The 23,181-nt window shown below is 39.0% G+C and overlaps 1 protein-coding gene across 2 annotated transcripts; it reads right to left on the reverse strand.

Moving 5' to 3' along the window:
• Window positions 1–283: 283 nt before the first annotated feature.
• Window positions 284–21,658, reverse strand: NUP43 (nucleoporin 43). Of its 2 annotated transcripts, none has more exons than XM_075203259.1 (8): window positions 21,397–21,658; window positions 15,726–15,848; window positions 8,797–8,874; window positions 7,788–7,959; window positions 5,963–6,098; window positions 1,745–1,896; window positions 1,394–1,513; window positions 284–601 (listed from the first exon to the last, which is right to left on the reverse strand). In XM_075203259.1, exons 1-8 carry the CDS (start codon window positions 21,514–21,516, stop codon window positions 375–377), a joined length of 1,128 nt encoding a protein of 375 aa, XP_075059360.1. In that variant the 5' UTR covers window positions 21,517–21,658; the 3' UTR covers window positions 284–374. The 2 variants fall into 2 exon arrangements, with proteins under 2 accessions (XP_075059360.1, XP_075059362.1); XM_075203261.1 differs by lacking the exon at window positions 21,397–21,658 and adding an exon at window positions 21,285–21,379.
• Window positions 21,659–23,181: the final 1,523 nt, after the last annotated feature.

The following is a 23,181-nucleotide window of genomic DNA, read 5'->3' on the forward strand; positions in this document are numbered from 1 at the left end:
CCATGTAGCCATGCCTCTGTTCCACCAACCCAACTTCTGCTAAATCAGGCAGGATGCGGCTGGGTTTGTATAATAGCACTGCTGTCTCACAATGACAGAAATGCTTAGGGCAGCAAGGATCATTGTGCAATGTTATGGAACACTGGGTGTATATGCATATAGAGGAATACCTGTCTAATAATAACACAGGATAATGGTTTAACTTATGTGGTAAGGGTTTAGTTTAGGACAGGCTGTCTTCTGGTCTGTGCTAGTAACCACTAGACATAATGGGTTTCAGACATTGATGGAAACTGTTTAATTGTTTGGCAAAAGTACAGATGGTAGTAGAGAATTTATCTTTTACATCTTCTAGTCCATTGTAGATTCAGTTCTTACGTAAAAAGCCTTTTGGTGACATAGATTGCCTCTGCATCAGTTCCGCAGACGAGGTATTCTCCCAAAACATCCAGACTGTTCACAGATAATGTGGAACTAGGTAACAGATTGGTAATTTCTAAGTTTCCCTTTGTGGGATCATTACTGAGCCAAGCCGTCATCAATGACTGGCTAACAGACAGTCCAGCAGTACTACGTGACAAGTGTGAGGTTCCCCTTCCTCCTGTGAAGTAGAAAGAAGTCATAAATATTCACACACATTATCTTTAACCTACTACAAGTTTGAACAGTCTGATCATGGGTTCATGGAAGACGAGACATATATTGTACTAAGGTGTCTGTCCTAAACTGGCCATACCCATTGCTTTTGGAGGCCTTGCACTTCCACTGTCTCTTAGTTTATTCCTTCCTCAATTTTTGTTTGTCAAATTGGGACACTACACCTATCACATGCAGCCCTGTTCTCACTCAATCTCATGAGTTGCTGCCTCCAATGGTATCATCACACTCATCTCCTACTATGGAGATGAAGAATGCAGATGAAAAATGGTAACAAAACAACTTAAAAAAACTACATATGACTGCTCAAAACAATATTTAAAAATTGTACAGAAATATCCTTGAGGGTAAGAAGAAATTTTCTAAATTATTAACATGGTGTTAAACCTCTATATAGGTCAGTATAACTGCTGTGAATATGTTCAAACAAATTGTTATAGTTATAGCTGTCAAAAGCATTTAATAAGCAGGGGTATCTGTAAAAAATATTTTATGATTACGGAGTCATCTGCAATTGAAAAGTAGCCTCTCAGAATCAGGCAACATCCAACATTTAAATCATTCATCAGTCCAACATGTCTACAGCCATTACACCTTCTAATTTTCAATAGGCTATTCCATTACTTCTTGTTACTAATCACAGCATGAAGATATCCTAGTTCCTATTGAAAGAAGTATAATAAATGATCAAATATTTGTAAATAGATTACTCATTGAGTATACTACTTCTACTCACCATGCAAAAATGAAGGTCTTTCCATAACTTCTGTTGAGGCGTCCCAATGCCACAGAGAACCATCCTCAGAACATGTGAATAAATGATCAGGTTTTGAAGGGTGAAAATGGACCTCCCACACTACATAAAAAAACACACAAACATGTAAGCAAATATAATTAACAATGTTTTATTTATTTTTTTGTGCTAAGTAATGTTACAGAGAACTTGTGACATCTATATCATAATTACAAAATTAGTCCCTGTATTTGTGCAGTCATTGCTCTGTATATGAGCTTCAGGTTAGTGCATATGTAGACACTTAAAAAGGTTTAGTGCACTCTACTGTGAGATGTCAGATTGTCAACTTACTTTCTGCACCATGAGCATTTAGAAGGGATATCGGCATACGGCTCTGTCTAACATCCCAAATACACAGCATGCCATCATGACCACCTGTTGCTACAACATGCTGCTGACTTGGATGTCTGTCTAAGCAGTGCAATGGGACCCTCTCATTAGTTCTGAAGGAAAAGGAATAAAAGGCAGACAATAATATCTGTCACTATTTTCACAAAAACAACACAATCTCATTTATAAATGATAAAACTACATTTTAAATTTAAAATAAGTGGTTTTTATTAAGTCTTATCAGGACAACATACACATATTTGTAGAACTTTAGGATGTACATGAATATCTGTGGATAAATACTAATGGTTGTCTAGGTAACAGACATGGCTATGGAGTCTTAATACTTCCTGGGTTGTCCACTGCAGCTTTAGACTATTCTGTGTTACCCTTTCTACAAGAATGTCTAAAGTAGGATTCAATCTGCAAACATGCTGCAGGCAACTTGCTCATGATGTCACAGAGGAGAGATCCTGTTTAGTGCTGCCATAATGATTGCAAAGTCGAATGGGTGAATGATGGGTGGTGTACTTCATGGCCATAATCATTGCACATAGCTGTTAGCTAGTGAAGATTCTTCTAAGTGAGGATTTTTACAAGTGTATTAACAAATTTAGTTAGTATAGTAAGAGACATACAAGAGAGGAACAAGTGGCGAACAGGAGGGGAACCTTCTACCTACAAACACTGCTACATGAGGACAACATTCCACAATCAGCCGTGAGCTCTGATATCCTCCACCACCTGCATTGTCAACTGCCTGGACACTCCCTGCTGATCTGTTTCTCACACTTATTTTTGGCTGGTGCAGTTTTAATATAACTTGTTGATTCCACTTATGCTGCTTGTATTCCCACCTTTAAACCACACTGTTCCTCCACTTAGCTTGAATTGTTAACTGGCTCCCTCTTGTCCTGTGGACTTGCATAACCAGCTCACTGCACCTTGTATTATGCCTTATGTTAAACAATTGCCTTCTAATCATGCCTAATGTCACTGTCTAATCTGTTTTTCTAAACACACCCATCTGATATTTCTACTTCATATTCCCTATTTTCTTCCTCTTTTCTCTCCTTCTACCACCGCACTCTCGCTTTACTCACCTTTCCTGTTCTCACCATTTCCTCACTTTACATGTAAGCCCATACCATCCTTGATTTCTTTATTACTTTCAACTGCCTATTCCACACCTTCTCTAGCTTTATCATAATTTGCTCCTCTCTCACTTCTATCCTCTCACTCTATCCCCCTGCTTCCCTTGTCCAACCTTTCCATATTCTTCCTTATCCTCACTCCCCCCTTATTTCACCCCTCTCTTCTGTGCCCTTAATCTGATTTGCTACCCCCTCCACCATTTTCCCTCTCTCCTCTTCTCCACTCACACCTTTCCCTCTTGTCCCCTTTCGCTGCTCTTCTCTCAGTGTTAGTCTGTTCCTACCTACCACCTCCATCTCTTTCCCCCCAGGGAATCTATTCCCTCTCATCAGTCCTTCCTTCTGCCTCCCCCATTTATATACCCACTTATCTGCCCCATCTCCACTCCTCCCCCACCTCTTGCTCCCCTGCACCTCATTCCCTGTCTGCTGACAAGTCCCCTCTTATTTCTGCTTCTCGTCCAATTCCAACCCTCTCTCACAGTCATGCCCCTCGCTTCATATCATACTCACCCTTGCAGTCGAAGAGCCCCAACAATCTCATCCACATCTCTCCTCTTCCCTCTCTTCCTCTATCCTGTGGTCTCTGGAATGCCAGGTCAGTCTGTAACAAATTGACCTCTATCTATGATCTCTTTATCTAGATCCTTCAACCCGCTTGCCATCACTGAAACCGGGCTATCCCCTGAGGACAATACCTCTCCTGCTGCTCTCTTTCGGGGGCTTGTCCTCCCACACATCCAGACCTAGGGACCGGCAAGGTGCCTCATTTTTTTCTCCCGCCACTATCTCTGCTGTCTCCCTCCAACAGTCACTACATTGGCTCCCCATGGCCTACAGAATTAAAATTAAACTCCTCAGCCTCACAGCTCTTAATCTTAATCAATACTCCCCTCCCTACATCTCCAATCTCATCTCTACCTACATTCCTAGCCGCCCCCTCCGCTCTGCCTGTGACCGCCTCCTTACTACTTCATTGATCACCTCTTCCCACTCCCGGCTCCAGGATTTTGCCCTGGCTGCTCCCCAGCTGTGGATCGATCTTCCATGTTCCATCAGGTTATTATCTACTCTCAAAGGCTTTAAGCGTGCCCTTAAGACTCATTTCTTTATTCAAGTCTATCAGTCCTCCTCCTAACTCACTTGTCCCGGCTCTCTCCCCCAGATAGGACCAACCTATTTGTATCTCCCCCTTTTTTTTTAGGATGTAAGCTCTCTGGAGCAGGGCCCACTTTCCTTTTGTGCTCCTTTTACTATTCCATCACCCTCTGTACCTCTTGGCCTGCTTCCCTAGCCCCGTTTTCTTAAGCTTCGGCCTATTTCTCTCTGATTTGTTCCATCACTTTCACTCATTGTCCCAGAAATAATTTGATTTGCATTACCATGTTATCTGTGTGTGAGTGTATATATTTATACATTTTTGTTCTTTATGTATCATGGGTTACTATTTTCTGTATATGTAGTGTACGGAGCTGCAGATCCTTTGTGGTGCCTTATAAATTAAAGATAATAATAATAATAATAATATTAAATAGCTGCTATCTGCTGACCCAACACAGTTTTGAAATAATACTGTGAAACCCACGCAAACATGGTAGAACATATTATTGAAAGTGGTACAATGTAGTTGTACAAGCATAAGGAATAAAAATATATGCCAATAATTACATTTTACATCCAAAACCAGCTATGCTGTGTTGTGCTTTTTTCATGCATGCAAAATGAGATGATGCTGTGAAGTTGTCAATATAAACACCAACACATAATTAAATAGATCACAATAAAATTATGCATGTCTTATTACATTAAGAGTTCTATTGTCCAAATCATATCTAGACCTCTTCTGAGCCTAATGGAAAGGATATAAAGTATTTATATACTTCTTGGGCTATGTACTGTTTCTTTCTACCTGGCCAAGGCCTAAATTACACCTGACGAAACATTCTGATTGGCCAAATCTTGAATGTTTTGTATTGTATGAGGTTTATCACAATTATTAAACATGGGCAGTTGGCTTAGAGACAAAATCAAGCAGCACTATAAGGAAGCTAAAAATGCAAAGGTAGCATACATTTTGCAAGTATATTTTTGTATTAATCTTTAAATGTGTCCACCGAACAATTACAAATAAATAGTGTTAATGTGCTTTTTTTAAATACCGAGTTTAGTAGAAATATGTGAATGTTACAAATAAGACCTGTCAAAAATGGGATCACATTGTTTTACATTCTTGAATTAGGATAGTCAGTATTTTGCTTTCTGAATGATTCAAGATGGGATCTATCAAAACTGATGTATGGACAACCAACACCTCATATTGCTTTTCAGGGGTCTATATATTTTAGTCTACTGTGCCGCATGAAACAACTTTAATGCAAAGATATTTTAAACTAAATTTAAATGTGTAAGTTGGATTAGGGTATTTATCTTGAGATGGCGTATGTTTTCTATTTATGGAACACCATCTCTTCTTATGAATATTAACGCGTGATGCAAAAGCCCCATAAGCTTGGAAAGTAAATTACTTAACAGGATGAAAAACATTCAGACTAAAATTTTTTTACTATTGTATGCAAGAGGGTTGCTCAGAATTTAATTAAAGCAGAACTAAATTCTAAACATAATTTGTGGCGTTTTAGGAAACAGTAAACGGTTATCAGAAGTTGCACATTGCTAAATACTGTTTTTGTGAAAGTCTACCTCACATTTTAGTCAGTCACTGATTTAATCTATAAATGAGCAATACTATTAGTCGAAATGTATGCGGCATAATCAGATTGTTGATGCCTTCGCCTATTTACTTATAAAAATATTACAAAACAATTCCATTATTACATAATTTTCTTTGCTTCCTCAGAGAGATCATCATTAATGCTCCTAGCCAGTTGAGGCTAAGATTTATTTAAATCATAAATGTATTAATTTATTAGTTTTGCATGGATTAAAAAAACGCAGTGTTTTTAAAACTAGTATGTTTATAAGACATTAAAGAGACATTCTACGCAACATCTATGCTCATACTCACACAGAGAATATTTGTGTAGGATCATTGCCTTCTTGCCGCAAATCCCACATTTTCAACTGTCCAATAGAATTCACTGTCAGGATCTCCGTAGTACGGAGGAAATTCACAGCATGCATTGTACTACTGTCTGCATCATCTGGTAGAATACACAGTGTAAATTTACAATCAAATGCTCAAGTATATGGGCACCCCTTATAATTAATGTGCTTGGCCATTTCTGCCACACCCATTACCAACAGGTGCATAACATCAAGCATACTGCCATGCAATCACCATAGTCAAACATTAACAATAGAATGGGTTTTACTGGACAACTCTGACTTTCAATGTGCAACTGTAAATGGATGCCACCTTTCCAACAATTCAGTGTGTCAAATTTCTGCCCTGCTAGAGCTGCCTACATTCAACCAAGTGTTGATATTGTGAAATAGAAACGTCTAGGAGCAACAACAGCTTGGAAGGCAACACAAGCTCAAAGAACAGGACTGCCAAGTGTTGAAGACTTTCGTGTGTAAAAATAGTCTGTACTAGGCTGCAAAACTCACTACAAAGCTCCAAAATGCATGTGGACACTACGTCCAATCAAGTACTGTTCATCGGAGATTGATGTATTGGGATCAGGCCACCATGCACAATGCCAAACGTCGACTGGAGTGATTCACCACCATTAAACTCTGGTGCAGTGATAATCTAGCAGTCTGACCGATGGATCTGGGTTTGTTAAATGCCAGGAGAACACTTCCTACCCAAATGTGCACTGCCAACTTTAAAGTTTGGCGGATGAGCAATAATGGTCTAGGGTTGTTTTTCATGGTTTGGCCTGGGTCTCTTAGTTCCAGTGAAGGTAAATCTTAATGCTACAGCATACAATATCATTCAAGTGAATTGTGTGCTTCCACCTTTGTGGCCACAGTTTTGGGAAGGCCCTTTCTTGTTTAATCATGACAATGCTCCCATGTACAAAGTGAGGTTCATCAGCAAATGGATTGCAGAGTTTGGCGAGGGAACACTTGATAGGCTAGCACAGAGCCATGACCTAAACACCAACTAACAACTTTGGGATGAACGTTAATGCAGACTACAAGCCAGGACCTATCGCCTAGCATTGATATCACAGAACCACACAGAATGTGAAGAGTCTGTTTTTGAATATTATTGATGATATGGATATAACCTTAAAGATAGGTTCCAAGAGATTTTAGCGTTTACAACCAGTGCCATAAATTGGTATTGGGCACTCACCTGTAGCTACACCTCTGGATATCTCTATCCATAAATACTTCATGACTAGTGCAGAGAAATTTAGAGACAATCAAAGAGATAACGTAATTTAATCTCTCCCGCTCAGGTTTTAACCCATGATTGGAAACAGAATTCTTGTAAGCCACACCAAGCTAATACTATGAAATAAATCACAAACACCTATTTCCAGTTTTATATGACTTGTATGTAGCTTGCATGGCACCATGGTTTTTGAATGAGATGTTCAACAAGCATATTTGGATGTAATGTTTGGGTGTCCACATACTTTTGGCAATCTAGTGTAAGGATTTCTGAAAAAAATGGCATCATATACAGGTAGATGTAGAGTCAAATTCTTATGTGTCAAGGCCAAAAACTACTGTGCGCTTTAGATTTCCTGACCCATGTCTTGAAATACTATATTATTTGTTATGCAGAACTAGTAAGTAAACATGCATTAGTATGCATTGCGCAGCTATCCAATTTAAAACAAGGACAACCACTGCTTTACTATGTCCCAATACTATATTAAAAAAACAAAACGGAAAAAAAAACAAAAAACAAAAAACAAAAACAAACTTACCGATCGTCCTCACTATCTCTCTACTGTCAGCTCTAAAAAAGTTTATACGGCCGTCCTCTCCAACTGAGACGATTTCGGGATTGTTGCACACAACACTAGTGCATGGAGCTCCTGCACCTTCGGAACCTACATGGTGGTGTGCGTGCTCCCATTTCTGCTTCTCTGATAGAGTCTTTAGAAAAAGAAAACTAAACATATTAAGATACTAAGCAAAATATTCATAAAAAGATGTATAGATTCAATGAGAACGATGAAAAAAAAAAAAGTATTTTGACATGTGGTAAAAAGGTAACATATACATAATATTATATGCACTATAAATTAAAAGGAAATAAAATCTACAAAACAATATTTGATAGAGGGATCAACAAGCCCCAGTTTGCCTATAAATTGGGCCATGACACCTAGCTCTTGGGGAGCTGTGCCATGCATTTATCAGGACATCTTTGGTCCTATGAAGAGCACTGTTGGAGAAGGTAATGGATAGCTCTATAATGAGATTTTGGTTCCGATAGCAGAATCTCACTTAAAGTTGCTCAGAGTTCAAGCTCTGGTCTGATCAAGCAGACTCAGTCTATGCAGAGGCACAGAAATACTCAGAGGTGAATGAATATATGATCAGTTCTCAAAAAATAAAGGCAGAGGAGCAGCTCAGCTGTGTGTGAGGGGTTAATGATGAAGGGGCTAGTAATAAGGATGAAGGTGTTAATAAAAGGACTGGAGGAGGGGGGTTGGGAGGATGCATAGATTATAGACCTGAGGGACACAGATGTGAAATGAAGAAAAGGACTGAGGTGGGGATAGAGAACAGATGTACATTGAAGGGTGTAAAAAGGATGCCGTGTCCTTGTTTAACATACACTGAAAGAAAGCATCTTTCATTAGTAGCAGATGCTTCACTTCTGTCTTCCTCACCTTGTCGGTCCTTTACACTTCTTACACAAATGGTTAATATAAGAAAAAAAAAAAATATTGAAGCGCAATCTCTAAGAAATTATGACATGGTTACCTGGTTGTTCGGATGATAACGAAAAATTGTTACTCTTCCAGTTGATGAAGCGGTTACTATTCTCTCTTGATCTAAAAACTTCAAAATAAATGCAATTTTAGAACTTCAGGCTTTTTTTAGTCATAAACATAACACAAAGGGGGGAAATTGAATTCCCATCGAATTAGCGCAACGTTAAATGTATTACCATTATTACGGTACATTTAACGCAGCTTTCTGCTCGCAGCTTAGGTAGCTCAAAAGAAAAAAAAAAAATTATGAAGGAAAAGAAAAAGTAACATTGGCTAAAGTAAACTTTACAATTATTTCTTATGGGTTGATCAGGTAAGGACGACTTGCCTTAATGAGACATGAATTGGCAAACTCGTGTATCACAAAAAGTGTGCACACTTCTTTTTTGAGTTATATGTATTTCAGTGTCTGGGTGTACCCTTTAGGACTATGAATAACACCCATGTCCTATAGCCATACCAATTAGAGCTTATTTGTGGATTTTAAAATATGGAACCTGATGCAGTTGTTTTTCTTTCTTTGCAAACTTGTGTATCGGTCAAAAAAAACTACAACAACAACTTGTCATGATTATGGCCTAACAAGGAATTCGGAAAATAATATACTAATGTGGTCAGGATCCCTCCCTCCTAAGTAAACCAGAGGTTAATGTATGTGGATATCTACTTCAGAGGTCTGCAATATGTCATCTAGCGGGATTTTTATGCAGTGAGACTTATATGTCTAGATCACCAGCCAACTATTGTTTATTGCACAGCCCACCAGATGCAAAAAGACTGTGTAGCCACGAAAGGATAATAGCTGGGGTTCCTCAAAGTACATTATATATTCATATAGGAAATATACCAAAGCACTATATTCGACACTCCATGTTTGAAGAACATCTCTGTGTGTGTAATAATATATATATATATATATATATATATATATATATATATATATGTAACCATTGACATTAACCACATGACTTATGACATCAATAGATGCCACCTCCATAAGAGAGCTATGGAGATAACATATCTCCCTAAGGATACCATAAAACAATCATTTTCCTATGCATATGTGGCATATATATATATATATTTACATTTATATTTTCTGTATGTTAATTTGTGGTCACCATTTTTGTTCAACGTTTTGTCATATCAAACTCCATATTAATAATGTTCTACTATTGTGTTCTTAAAATAATTCATGTGGTAGATAGGCTTGGTATTTATAATGCTACATTTAATGGAAACAAAGGGTTTGGTTTATAGCAACGCTGATTAAATTAGCAACTGAAGACTTCCTAGGAGGGTCAGCTCTTGGACAAAATCCTAGCACTGGCAGAACAAAGTGATTTCACTGCTTTTTTGATTTCAAGTGCTGTTTTTGTTTAAAGTGTGGAGTTGGTTCCATTAAGGAGTTGAATCCAGGAAGGGGTTTAATCTGGTAAGTGGCTAGGAAAGGCTAGTACTAAAGTTCACTGTAGGCTATAAGAAGTTAGGTTAGCTATAATAAGATGAGTAGTAGCAGGCTTGATGATCTCACTCAATGCATATCTTGTCATATGTATGCACACTTGGAGCAAGTGTTCCAAGGTTTATACCTCTGTGAGAAATGTGAGCAATTGGTCTCTTTGGAAGCCCAGGTAACTGATCTAAAGCAGACCATTGCAACATTGAGAGACATTGCCAACCTGGAGCAGAGTTTACAGCTCACCGTTGATGCGTTATCTGAGCAGGGTGGAGCAGAGACAGAGGAGGATGCACAGGTAGGCAGCTGGGTAACAGTTACTAGGGGTAGCAGAGGGAGGAAGAGGCAGGCCAGTTCTGAGCTAGGCAATCCCAGCAGATTTGCCAGATTGGATGAAGATACTGTGGAAGGCAGTTCAGAATTGGTAGAGTTGGATGACACTGCTTCCTCTAGCAACCAGGGGAATGGTCTCTCCAGCATAGAGGGGACCAAAGTTACTCAGGGACCCAGGCAGATTGTGGTGGTAGGGGATTCAATTATTAGGAAGGTAGATAGGGCAATCTGTTACCGGGACCGTGCATGCCGAACAGTGTGTTGTCTCCCGGGTGCTCGGGCTCGGCATATTGCGGATCGGGTGGACAGATTGTTGGGAGGGGCTGGGAATGACCCAGCGGTTTTGGTGCATGTTGGCACCAATGACCGAGTTAGAGGAAGAAGGGGTGTCCTAAAGAATGATTTCAGGGACATAGGTCGCAAACTTAAGGCAAGGACATCCAAGGTAGTATTTTCGGAAATACTACCTGTGCCACGCGCTAGTCCAGGGAGGCAGCGGGAGATTAGGGAGGTTAATGCGTGGCTAAAAGATTGGTGTAGGAAGGAGGGTTTTGGATTCTTAGAGCACTGGGCTGATTTCTCGGTCAGTTGCCATCTTTATTGTCGTGATGGATTGCACCTGAATGAGGAGGGGGCTGCAGTGCTAGGGGATAGGATGGTTAGAAGGTTGGAGGAGATTTTAAACTAGGCTCCAGGGGGGAGGGGCAAGCAAATATTATGGGATAGACATTGAGAGTAGTAAGGAGGAATTTAACAAGAGTAAAGGGGGTGGAGAGGGGGGAAAGGGAAGCATAGCCGATAAGGAGCGGCCCTTTTTAAAGCTAAAAGAAATACCTAAGGGAGGCAATAGACTTAAGTGTATGCTTGCAAATGCAAGAAGCCTGACAGGTAAAATGGGGGAGTTAGAACTAGTAGCAATGAATGAGCAGTATGATATTATAGGTATTACTGAGACCTGGTGGGATGATACACATGACTGGGCAGTCAACTTGGAAGGCTATTCTCTCTTCAGGAGGGATAGGGTAAATAAAAGGGGAGGAGGAGTATGTCTTTATATTAAGCCAGAATTGAAACCAAGTATTCAGGAAGTTATATACGAGAATATTGGTGATAATATAGAGGCATTGTGGGTGGAGATATCCAGCGGAGGAAAAAGTTCAGAGAAGTTTCTGATAGGGATATGCTATAAACCGCCAGATATTAGTACGATTGAGGAAGCCCAACTTCTACAGCAAATTGAAAAGGCTACACAACTAGGTCAAATTTTAATTATGGGGGATTTTAATTATCCGGACATTGATTGGAGTACTGAGACCTGCGGTACAGCTAGGGGAAATAGGTTTCTGAGCACGCTAAAAGACCATTACATGTCCCAATTAGTTGAGGAACCAACTAGGAACCGGACTATACTGGACCTAGTAATAACAAACTATGTAGACGTAATATCAAATATTCAAGTAAAGGAGCACTTGGGAAACAGTGATCATAATATGGTCTCATTTGAAATTAGTTTCCAGAAACAACAGTATAAGGGATCAACTAGGACTTTAAACTTTAAAAAGGCAAATTTTAATATGCTAAAGGAGTCTATAAAGAGCATAGACTGGGACAAAGCCTTTGAAGGAAAAAATACGGAAGAAATGTGGGCTGTCTTTAAAATGTTGTTGGAAACATACACGTATAAGTTCATTCCTATAGGAAATAAATGTAAAAGAATTAAGTCTAAACCAATGTGGCTAAATAAAAAGGTAAGGGAAGAAATGCAAAGGAAGAAGCGTGCATTTAAATTGTTTAAGTCTGAAGGGTCAGAGGAGTCCTTCCATAGGTACAAGGAATGTAATAAAACATGCAAAAAGGAAATTAGATTGGCTAAATTAGAAAATGAAAGGCACGTTGCAAAAGAAAGTAAGACAAACCCCAAAAAGTTTTTTAAGTATATAAATGGCAAAAGGATTAAAAAAGATAATATAGGACCACTAAGAAGTGAGATGGGTGAATTGATAAATGATACTAAGGAAAAAGCAGAGATATTAAACACGTTCTTTTCTTCAGTATTTACCAGAGAGGAACAAATGGCAGGAGTAATACATAAAAATGGAAATGAAACCATGCCATTAATTAATACTTGGTTGTCAGAGGAAGAAGTCCAAAGGCGACTGAAGAATATTAAGATAAATAAAGCTCCAGGTCCAGATGGCATACACCCAAGGGTCCTTATGGAATTAAACTCGGAAATAGCTAGACCGCTATTCTTAATTTTCAGAGATTCAATCTCATCAGGCTCAGTACCAATGGATTGGAGAATAGCAGATGTGGTGCCGTTGTTTAAAAAGGGGACGAGATCACAACCAGAGAATTATAGACCTGTAAGCCTGACATCAATAGTGGGGAAACTACTGGAAGGTATTTTAAGGGACAGTATTCAGGATTACTTGGTACGCAATAAAATTATTAGTGGGAATCAACATGGATTTGTGAGGGATAGGTCATGTCAAACTAATCTAATTAGTTTCTACGAGGAAGTTAGTGGGAACTTAGACCAGGGCAGGACAGTAGATGTGGTCTACTTAGATTTTGCAAAGGCCTTTGATACAGTGCCACACAAGAGGTTGGTTTACAAAATAAGGGAACTGGGTCTAGAAATCAAAATTTGTACTTGGATCGAAAACTGGTTAGAGAATAGGGAACAGAGAGTTGTGATAAATGGAACATTTTCTAATTGGTCAAAGGTCTTAAGTGGAGTTCCTCAAGGTTCCGTGCTGGGACCACTCCTTTTTAATATATTTATTAATGACCTTGGTGATGGTTTAGAGAGTAAAGTTTCTATTTTTGCAGATGACACTAAACTCTGTAAGGTAATAAAATCAGAGCAAGATGTAGCTTCTCTACAGAGAGACTTAAATAAACTGGAGGATTGGGCGGCTAAATGGAATATGAGGTTTAACACAGATAAATGTAAGGTTATGCATTCAGGGATCAAAAACAAGAACGCAATCTATAAATTAAATGGAATTAATTTGGGAGAATCTATAATGGAAAAGGATTTGGGAGTGCTCGTAGACAGTAGACTTAGCAATAGTGCTCAATGTCAAGCAGCAGCTGCAAGGGCAAACAAAGTATTGGCATGCATAAAAAGGGGCATAGATGCAAGGCAAGACAGTGTAATTTTGCCACTGTATAAATCATTGGTAAGACCTCATCTTGAATATGCAGTACAGTTCTGGGCACCACTCTATAAAAAAGATAATTTGGAACTAGAAAGGGTTCAGAGAAGGGCGACAAAATTGATAAAGGGTATGGAGTCATTAAGTTATGAGGAAAGGTTAGCCAGTTTAGGCATGTTTACTTTAGAAAAGAGGCGTCTAAGGGGAGATATGATTACTATGTACAAATACATTAGGGGTCAATACAGAGAGCTTTCATGGGAACTTTTTACCCCAAGGACCATACACAGGACACGTGGTCATCCCCTAAGGTTAGAGGAGAGGAAATTTCACAACCAGCAAAGGAAGGGGTTCTTTACAGTAAGGGCAGTCAAGATATGGAATTCATTGCCAGGGAAGGTTGTGATGGCAGATTCAATAGATATGTTTAAGAAAGGGTTAGACAAATTTTTAGCGGAAAGGTGTATCCAGGGATACGACCGTTAATTTAAAATAAAGGATAGTAGTGGATATAGGGTAAAAATTGGATTGCAATATTGAGTCTGGGGGGGATTTTCAAAATTGAAACAGATGGGCGGTTGCCTACTCTGGATTAATTACAAATATAAGTGCAGGATCGCAGGAGATCCAAAATAGGTTGAACTTGATGGACTGGTGTCTTTTTTCAACCTCATCAACTATGTAACTATGTAAATGACTGGTGGGAAAGTGAGGTACTGCCCTAATTTTTTTTTTAGGACAAATTTTCCCAGCTGACAGTGATGAACATACATTTATTTCAAAAGCTCAACAGTTTGGCTGTGCCAACCATTTACGAATGTTGAGGCTTAGTGCTGACCTATGTTATCAGTATTTCAAAATGGGTAACTTTCAGACTTAAATATAAAACACCTTTATGCATATTGATATACAAGAGTAGGCAATTCCTAGTTTGCAACTGCAAACTGCAAGGTCGAGTTTTGTACAAATTAAAAAGCTAGTTCAAGGAAGCACTATGGAACACAACTGAAATTTACCCTCTGCACACAAACAATTCTGGAGAAATAATCAAACTAAACTCGGCAAACCTAAAACAATTGTTATATAGCCTGCACAACTTTTAATAAGATTTAGTTAATTAAATTCTATAATATGGGGGCAGCACGATGGCTTAGTGGTTAGCACCAACTGCCTCACAGCACTGGGGTCACGAGTTTGATTCCCTACCATGGCCTTATCTGTGTGTAGTTTGTATGTTCTTCCCATGTTTGCGTGCGTTTCCTTTAGGGTGCTCCGGTTTCCTCCCACAATCCACAAACATACTATTAGGTTAATTGTCTATCAAATTGATTCTAGTCTTTCTGTGTGTGTGTGTCTTAGGGAATTATGACTGTAAGATCTATTGGGGCAGGGACTTATGTGAGCGAGTTCTCTGTACAGCACTGCGGAATAAGTGGCGCTATATAAATAAATGATGATGACTGCTGCTTAATGTAGCCTTATTTTAAAATGGCTATATTTGCAGTCACTGTCAACAGTCACTATACACTGTCTGTCCTCAATAGAAAAAAGAAGACAGATGCATTCCAGGCCACAGAGGGCTAACCAATTATGTCCTGCCTCCCACAGTCAAATACTTGTTGAACCCTCAGTGTCAAGGCCAATCAATCACTTACCAGACCCTCAGTATCCAATGTCAGACAGATAACAGTCATGATGAATTTGAATATTATACTGTTGGCTTGCTTACATTGTAAAATTAAAATTATAAACTGCTATTTCTATTCTGCATTTAGCTATTATCTAGTTCTTTTTTTCGGCTAGAAAATATATATACACACACATATATATATATATATATATATATATATATATATATATATATATTACACACACACATACAAAATATCAAAATTGTTACTCATGTTCTAAAGTCTTCCACATTGGTATAGAGACAACCCAATCGGGCTGCTGAACATTTACCTGCAGGTCCATCACATCACCTTTGTGTCGAATATCACACAACAATTTTGGATCTGCTAGATAATCTTCCTCCATATTAATTGTGCCAAAATCTCCAGTGGACCATATTGATACTTTGTTTTCCTAAAAAAAAAAAGTAATAAAAAAATAAAAAACACAAGATCATAAAACAAAAATAACATTTTGACAATAAATTCATCAATTCCCTTAACACCACATGGTCCTGTAAGATTCTTTAACACAATTTGTTACTCATATCATAAAACGTCATTAGAGGGAAAATAAGCCTATTTATATGTTGCATTTATTTTCACTTGGAGTCAGTAACATAACAGAATAGTTTAAAAGCTGCTCACACACAATGGGTTTTCCTCACAATGCAATTATCGTATATTTATGGTGCATGCAAATCTGGTCCAACCCAACCTAATTGAAAAAAATAATTCAAAAATATTGTCCAATTTGATAATTTTGCTCACCCAGTGTTTCTAAACATCATTCATTATTTAGTGTGGGGACATATTTAAAAAAATATAATTAAGTAATTGTTTTTCTGTGCATACTCAATATATCAAGACTATAGAATTAAGATTGTTATAATGGTGTACCAATTATTCAATGAAAATATTGTTTGTGAAAAGAATCTCCTAGTTACAATTCAGAAAATTGTTGTATGACTAAGGTACTGTATGTATGGAACATACAATCTATGCTTATATGTAATTCTTTTACGTTGATTGGTGATGTGTTTCAGAGGTGTGCGAAAACTCCATATTGAATGCCACCTTTTTTATTATATGTTCCTGGATGGATATTGGTCAGACATAAGTGGATAATAGCAGGTTTAATTGATTTGATTTATCCCAATAAGCAATTTATAATGGACAAGGTTTCCCACTGATTATAATGTGTCAATATAGGAGAGGCTCACAGATATTGAATACTGCTTTTTTCTAACTGTAGTTAAATCACTCCTGTGTGAGACAAAGCTTAGGCCATACAGATTTAGAATGGAATGCATACTTGCTAATATCAGAAACTAATTGAACAAAAAGAGGAGCATTGACAGATTGAAAATCTGTTTTCCAAAAACATAGCATTAAGATTTCAATGCACAAATGGTGTGAACTAAAGCACTGAAAGTAATCTGTTCTATGTTAATGGGATTTTCTTATATTAAATAAAGGCTTAAAATTGCTTAGATGTGAACAACAACCAAATCAATTCCTAACTTGAAATCCTACTCAAAATCTCACACCTCAATACATGATTGTCTTTCCTCTACAGCAGGGGTAGGCAACCTGTGGCTCTCCAGGTGTTGTGAAACTACAAATCCCAGCATGCCTTGCCACCTATCTGCTGGTTATCTACTGGCAAAGCATGCTGGGACTTGTAGTTTCACAACACCTGGAGAGCCGCAGGTTGCCTACCCCTGCTCTACAGCATTTAATTGGACCACAATCTATAAATCTTAACAGGTATAAATTTAGACCATGTTTACCTTGCTACATATTGCTCTGTAATGTTTTTCTTGCATAGTCCTCAATAAATAATAAATTTAAAAATGAAAATCTTACATCTTAAAATGGGTAGAATTGCTGCAAACTCTGCCTATGCATGTATCACTTATAATCATGTCCACTACTTAAACACTGTAGTTGTGTTCAAAATGTCAGCACTTATTACCTTGTGTTTCAACGATTTCAGCATGAACCATTTAGAGCAGTGATGGCCCCCAGCTCCTTAAGCAGATTGGTTTGTTACAGCCTGTAATGCTTGTTTAAAATGTCTGCTAATATTTTATTACAGATAGGTGTCTATTATTTTTTTAGCAAATGTATTTTATTAACGTATTTCTGCAAATAAGGGTAATTTCTCTAGGCAACCCTTATATTTTTTTTTTTTTTTCGGTTATACTTCTTATACCGCTTTCATACTGCCGCCCCGGCAATATTCTGGGTTTTTTAAGCCGGGTCTCGGAGTGTCCCAGCTCAAAAACACCATTCATACTGCACCTCGGACCCGGGAATTTCCCGGGTTGACCCCATTCATACTGCACAAGTCTGTGCCCTGGCAATTTGTGGAAGTCATCACCAGAGCAGTTTTCATTGGCTGAAAAATGGTGATGTCATTGAAAGGTGACTGTTTTTTTTTTCTTCCATGGGCTCCCACCAATGACATCATCCTCCAGAGACAGGCAGACAGCCAATCAGCTTGTTTTCTGTGCAACCCGGGTTGCACCATTCATAGTGCAGGCAACCCGGGTCCGACCCGGGAATTACCCCTCGATAAATCCCGGGTTGAAGACCCAGGTTTTTAGACCCGGGATTTTTGACTTGTACCATTCATACTGCACCAAGACTCGGGTCGTTTGAACTCGCCCCGGCAAAAACCTGGGATTTTGGTGCAGTATGAATGGGGTATAACTCTGATTTTGGATTGTGTTTGTTTTAATTTCGCTGCATACACTGTGGGCACTATAAAAACAAATATATTTACAATAAAGTGTATCTGTATTATTGGGTGTGGGGTTATGCCATACAGTGACTAAGGAGTCACTACTGCTCAAAATGAACACAAGAAAAGCATTACTAGGAGAGACTTCTAAAATAGTAGGGATTCTGTATTGTTTCAATGTTTGGGGATACCAATATACACTCATTTCTGACAAACACTTCTATATATAATTTAAAAAAACACAAAATGTAAATTATATTCATGTCACTTTATACTAGATTGTAAGCTTGCGAGCAGGGCCTTCTCACCTCTGTCTGTTTTACCCAATTTGTTTATTAGTTTACTATGTTTGTCCCCAATTGTAAAGCACTACGGAATATGTTGGCGCTATATAAATAAATGATGATGATAATATAGTAGAGTACTCAAAACACTGGTGACCATGGAGTATATCTATGGGCTTTTACAATATAAATTAAGGGGATAGCTTTATTCTTTTAATAAGACATCTTCAGAAGACAATATGTTTTTTTTTTTAACAATTTAATTTACCATTTGGCTGTTTTATTAGTGGAACTGAAAGCCCAAGCTAGCGCATGTACAAACGATATACGGTCACGCATGCATATAGCCTCAACAACTGGCCTGGCGAAATGTTAAGTTAACCCTTACCTCTCTGGCCAGTATCGCTCAGATGTTTTGGTAATATTTTATTGATAAATTGTGGAAATAAACGCCTTATCGCTGCATATTGATAAGAGGGCCTCTGTATGTTTTCAGTAGAATATGCTAAAATACTAAGATCCTAGTATAGAGATAATATCAGAAAACATTTTGGTACATCACTACAAAAACTAGTGCCCATAAACTATGTATTCTCCAACTTGAGGGACTATTAATACAAATGGTAAATATTCGTCTACAAACCTAGTGCTTGCAATACTAGAATGGACGAGTGTTGCATCTTAATGAAAGTGGGATACAAAAATCCAAAAGCAGAATAGACAATGAATGGCGATATGCAAGTGGGGATATGGACTTCTAAGTTTATAGCAGCTGTACTGGCCAAAACCTCTTGCATCAGTTTAAAAAAAACTGTACCAGACAGTGTTTGCTCCTAGCCGGCCCCAAGATACACATCCCTCAATATCTGGTGTCTGGTGTAGAGTAAGAAATGAAATTAATTGTGGGGTATATTTATGGCAGGGAATGTATTGGTGGTGAAGCTTTGGGTACCGAAGTTCAGTAGAGATAAACCACTGATAGCAGAAGACACCTCTGCTGGCAGTACGCCATTGCACAAGCTATGTGTACCTTTTTTTCAGCTATGAAATGTCAAATAGTTATGGGAAATCTAGTTCATTTTGGGGATTAGTTCATTCTGATCTAGTTCGCTTAAGATTAGTTCAGTTTGTTCATTTACTTCACTGGCTCTGTCTGGAACACTGCTGAGAGAAGAGATTGGAAACATAGATCTAGTATATTACACATACAGTAGACATGTCTACTACTACCTTATTAAATGAGTTATAGTCCTGTTAAAGTGATCAGATATGTTTAATATGTCTGATCATTTTTAATATTTTAAAAAGGTCAATCACTTTTACAACAAACTAGTAGTGACATATTGAGCTCTGCAAAGTTAATAAAATGTTCATCATTTTTTACTTCCATAACATGCAGGTGAGAAATACCCACAGAGTATTTAAAGTGTCACTTTTTTGCTTTTAAAATACAGTCATTAGGAAAATTTTTTTTTCCATGTTATCTCTCTTGCCAGTTCTCCTGGGAGTCTGTGAGACCAACTCGAATTTCGGCAGTGTTCCGGACATTCCGGGAGAGTTGGCAAGTATGAGGAGAGGAGAGCAGTGCAATTCTGATCATGTGACAGGGAGGGATCACATGATCCCTCCACACATGTGCTGTCTAGCTCTGCTCTTCGGAGCGGAGCAGACAGCTAGGAAAGTTTTCAGTTACATTAGCTGGCGTACATTAATATAAGATTCCGACAATTTCTCTTTTTCGGATCTTGTTAAATTACGGTTAGGGAGGTGTGGCCATACACTGTTATGGGGACTGCACAGAAACCAAAATGAAATGCAAAACAGCGATGCTTCATAAATTTCAAATATCATTCAAATTGCGGTGGATTCACAGTAAGTGTAGTTTTGGTCTATTATATTGCTTCATAAATAGGCCCCTAAATGAGCTAGTTCAGTTTGAAGATTAGTTTATTTTGAACTTATCATTCATGCACTACCAGAGCCGGATTAACCATAGAGCTAACTGGGCTACAGCCCAGGGGCCTCTGGCAGCCAGGGGGCCCTTGAAAGTGCTCAGCAGCAGTATTGATCGGTCGGGGGCGGGGGCGCCCCTGGCACGATCAGTGCTGCTGAGCATTTTCACTGCGGTCCTTCCCTGGCGCACTGTAGTCTCCTTACTGAGGAGATCTCGTGAGTCTCACTCTCGTGAGATCTCCTCAGTAAAGAGCGTACTGCGCGCCGGGGAAGACGGTAAGTGCCGGGGGGCGGGCAGCTCGGATCACGGAGGGGGGGGGCCCTCACGGGGGAATGGAGGCCCCCTTAGCCCAGGGGCCTCCATTCCCTTAATCCGGCCCTGTGCACTACCCATCACTATGCCAGAAGGTCTTAGTAGCAGGAAGAGAGAGGTTATACTGCCATACATTATTAGGAGGGTACTATTTGAACTTGAAATTCAGTAATGACTCACCCCAAATAATGATAAATGGTCTAAACGCTGAAACCCTAAACTTAATAACCCTACAGGAAATATGTACTTTTGGCACCGGTTTACCAGTCCCCAGCAACCCAACATATTCATTAAGGTAACGATTCTATATTTTAAATAATCACTAATTTTAATTACACATAAGATCAGAACTGAAAACCAGGAAATCAGTACTGTGCAACTGGTAATTAATAAACTGGAACAAACCTTCAGCAGTCAACTGGCCCTGGATATCAGAGACAAATGACAGCTGTGGAAAGTTATGGCCACGCTGTTACACAAATGGAAAGCATAGTGTCACAGGATACAAAAACACCATTCACGCACACGGCATGTTTCCAACACCAAGCCTACCGTGGAGACTAACGATCTCCACACTGCCCATGGTGTTGGAACAATGTTGTTCTCGTTTCACGACTCTCCGGCATGTTCTACCCCACGCGTGTATGTGGATGATTGCTGTTACCTCATTATCCCAAGACCCCGCCGCGAACACATCCGGCTGCTGCAGGGAAGAGGCCGACACTGGGCGCCAGCGGGTTTTGCTTATTTTTTGTGATACAAACTTCGCCACCATATTCTCCATGATGTCACACTACTGCAGCACCTACTTGTAGGAGGAAAGGTTGGGATTACTACTCCCAAAGGCACGGGCTTTTTACCCGGCAAATAGACTTAACCGCCAAATGCTTCCCTTGTACCAGGGTATGAATGGGTGTTTCAGCCCAGAGCCTCGTCAGTGTCATTGGTGAAGACAGAGAGTCATGCTCCGCCTATTGCTGTGTCAGACTTGTATAGCAGAGTACTGCCAGTAATTAGCTGCAGAACAGGTCTCTATTATTCCATCACTGAACATCTCCGTCCACGCTTTCGTTTAATAGCTGAATAATATTTTAAATCTCTTTCTATAAAATGTATCCTGTATTGGCGATGATATATAACGCTATCCTGCTACAGTATACAGAGCCAAGTCCTGCTAAAAAACGTCGCCTCCAGACAATTTTGCCATTATATTGGTTTGTAAGAAGCTTTTCTAGAGTGTAAATTATACCACATTCTTCATATGATGTATCTGTGTATAGGTTTAGACGGACCAAATTTGTAATATTGACTTTCTATTATATTTTAGCTAGGAATATCAGTAAACTGATATTAACATAATTGGATTGGATTAGGCAATATTTCAGTTTTCACAGCGAGGTATTTCTGCTTTTCACCATTGTTTTCTAGTTGCGATCACCTAGACCAGTCATTCCCAAGTGGGCAATATCGCCCACCAATGGGCGAATCAAGGGGCACATTTATCAATATTCACATAAAGTGAAAAGTAGTTTTCAATCCTTATCGCAATGATAAGGATTGAACTATTTCTTACATTTATGTACAGCCCTGCACAGAAACAGCAGTTCCGAAAAACTGCTGTTTCAGTGATAAAAAAATCATACTTACCCCCCTCTTCGGAAGCGCTGTCTCCGGGTCTTCTCTTCACTCTTCAATTGCGCATGTCCAGTTCCAAGAACTGGACATGCGCACACAGATCCCCTCTCTGTCTCTGCAATGATAGTTGCAGAGAGAGCGCGCTGAGTGACAGGGAGGGATCATGTGATCTCTCCACACATGCCCTGTCCAGCTCTGCTCTTCGGAGCAGAGCTGACAGCATTAGATTTCTTCAATTCCGATGATGTACGCCAGCTTCGTACATTAACATGACAAGTTCCCGATAAAAATGTTTTTTCGGGACTTGTTAGATTGCGGCCAGGAGCAGTCACCATTCTGTTGAATGGTGACTGCTCCCAAAAACGAAGAGGAATGCAAAGCAGCAGATATCCACGATATCTGCTGCGATGCACCCTTAATAAATTTGCGGAGGACAGGAGGACACCTTAATGACCCGTTAAAAGCACTATCGTGCTTTATTAAATATGCCCCCAAGTCACATGATGGACAATGAGTTAAGATTACTTTGGGGGGTGATTTTATTTGAGTTTGGGTGATAGGTAGACTTTCTATACTCACTTTGTTTTATAAAATCGAACAAAATTCAAACAAGAAATATTAAAGAATAATCAAACATTGTATTAAAGTCAAGACATCTTTTGCCACGGGTACGCAAGATGATCAGATACGGAACGAGCGAGTTCAGTACCTACTGTTTCATCCGTTGGGAGAATAGCAAAGATAACATTAAAATACTCATTTGTAGATGGCAGAGTGTTCAGTTCATAAAATTCATTATAAGATGACATACCGT

Source organism: Mixophyes fleayi, chromosome 3 (assembly GCF_038048845.1).
Source record: "Mixophyes fleayi isolate aMixFle1 chromosome 3, aMixFle1.hap1, whole genome shotgun sequence".
Classification (NCBI taxonomy): Eukaryota; Metazoa; Chordata; class Amphibia; order Anura; family Limnodynastidae; genus Mixophyes; species Mixophyes fleayi.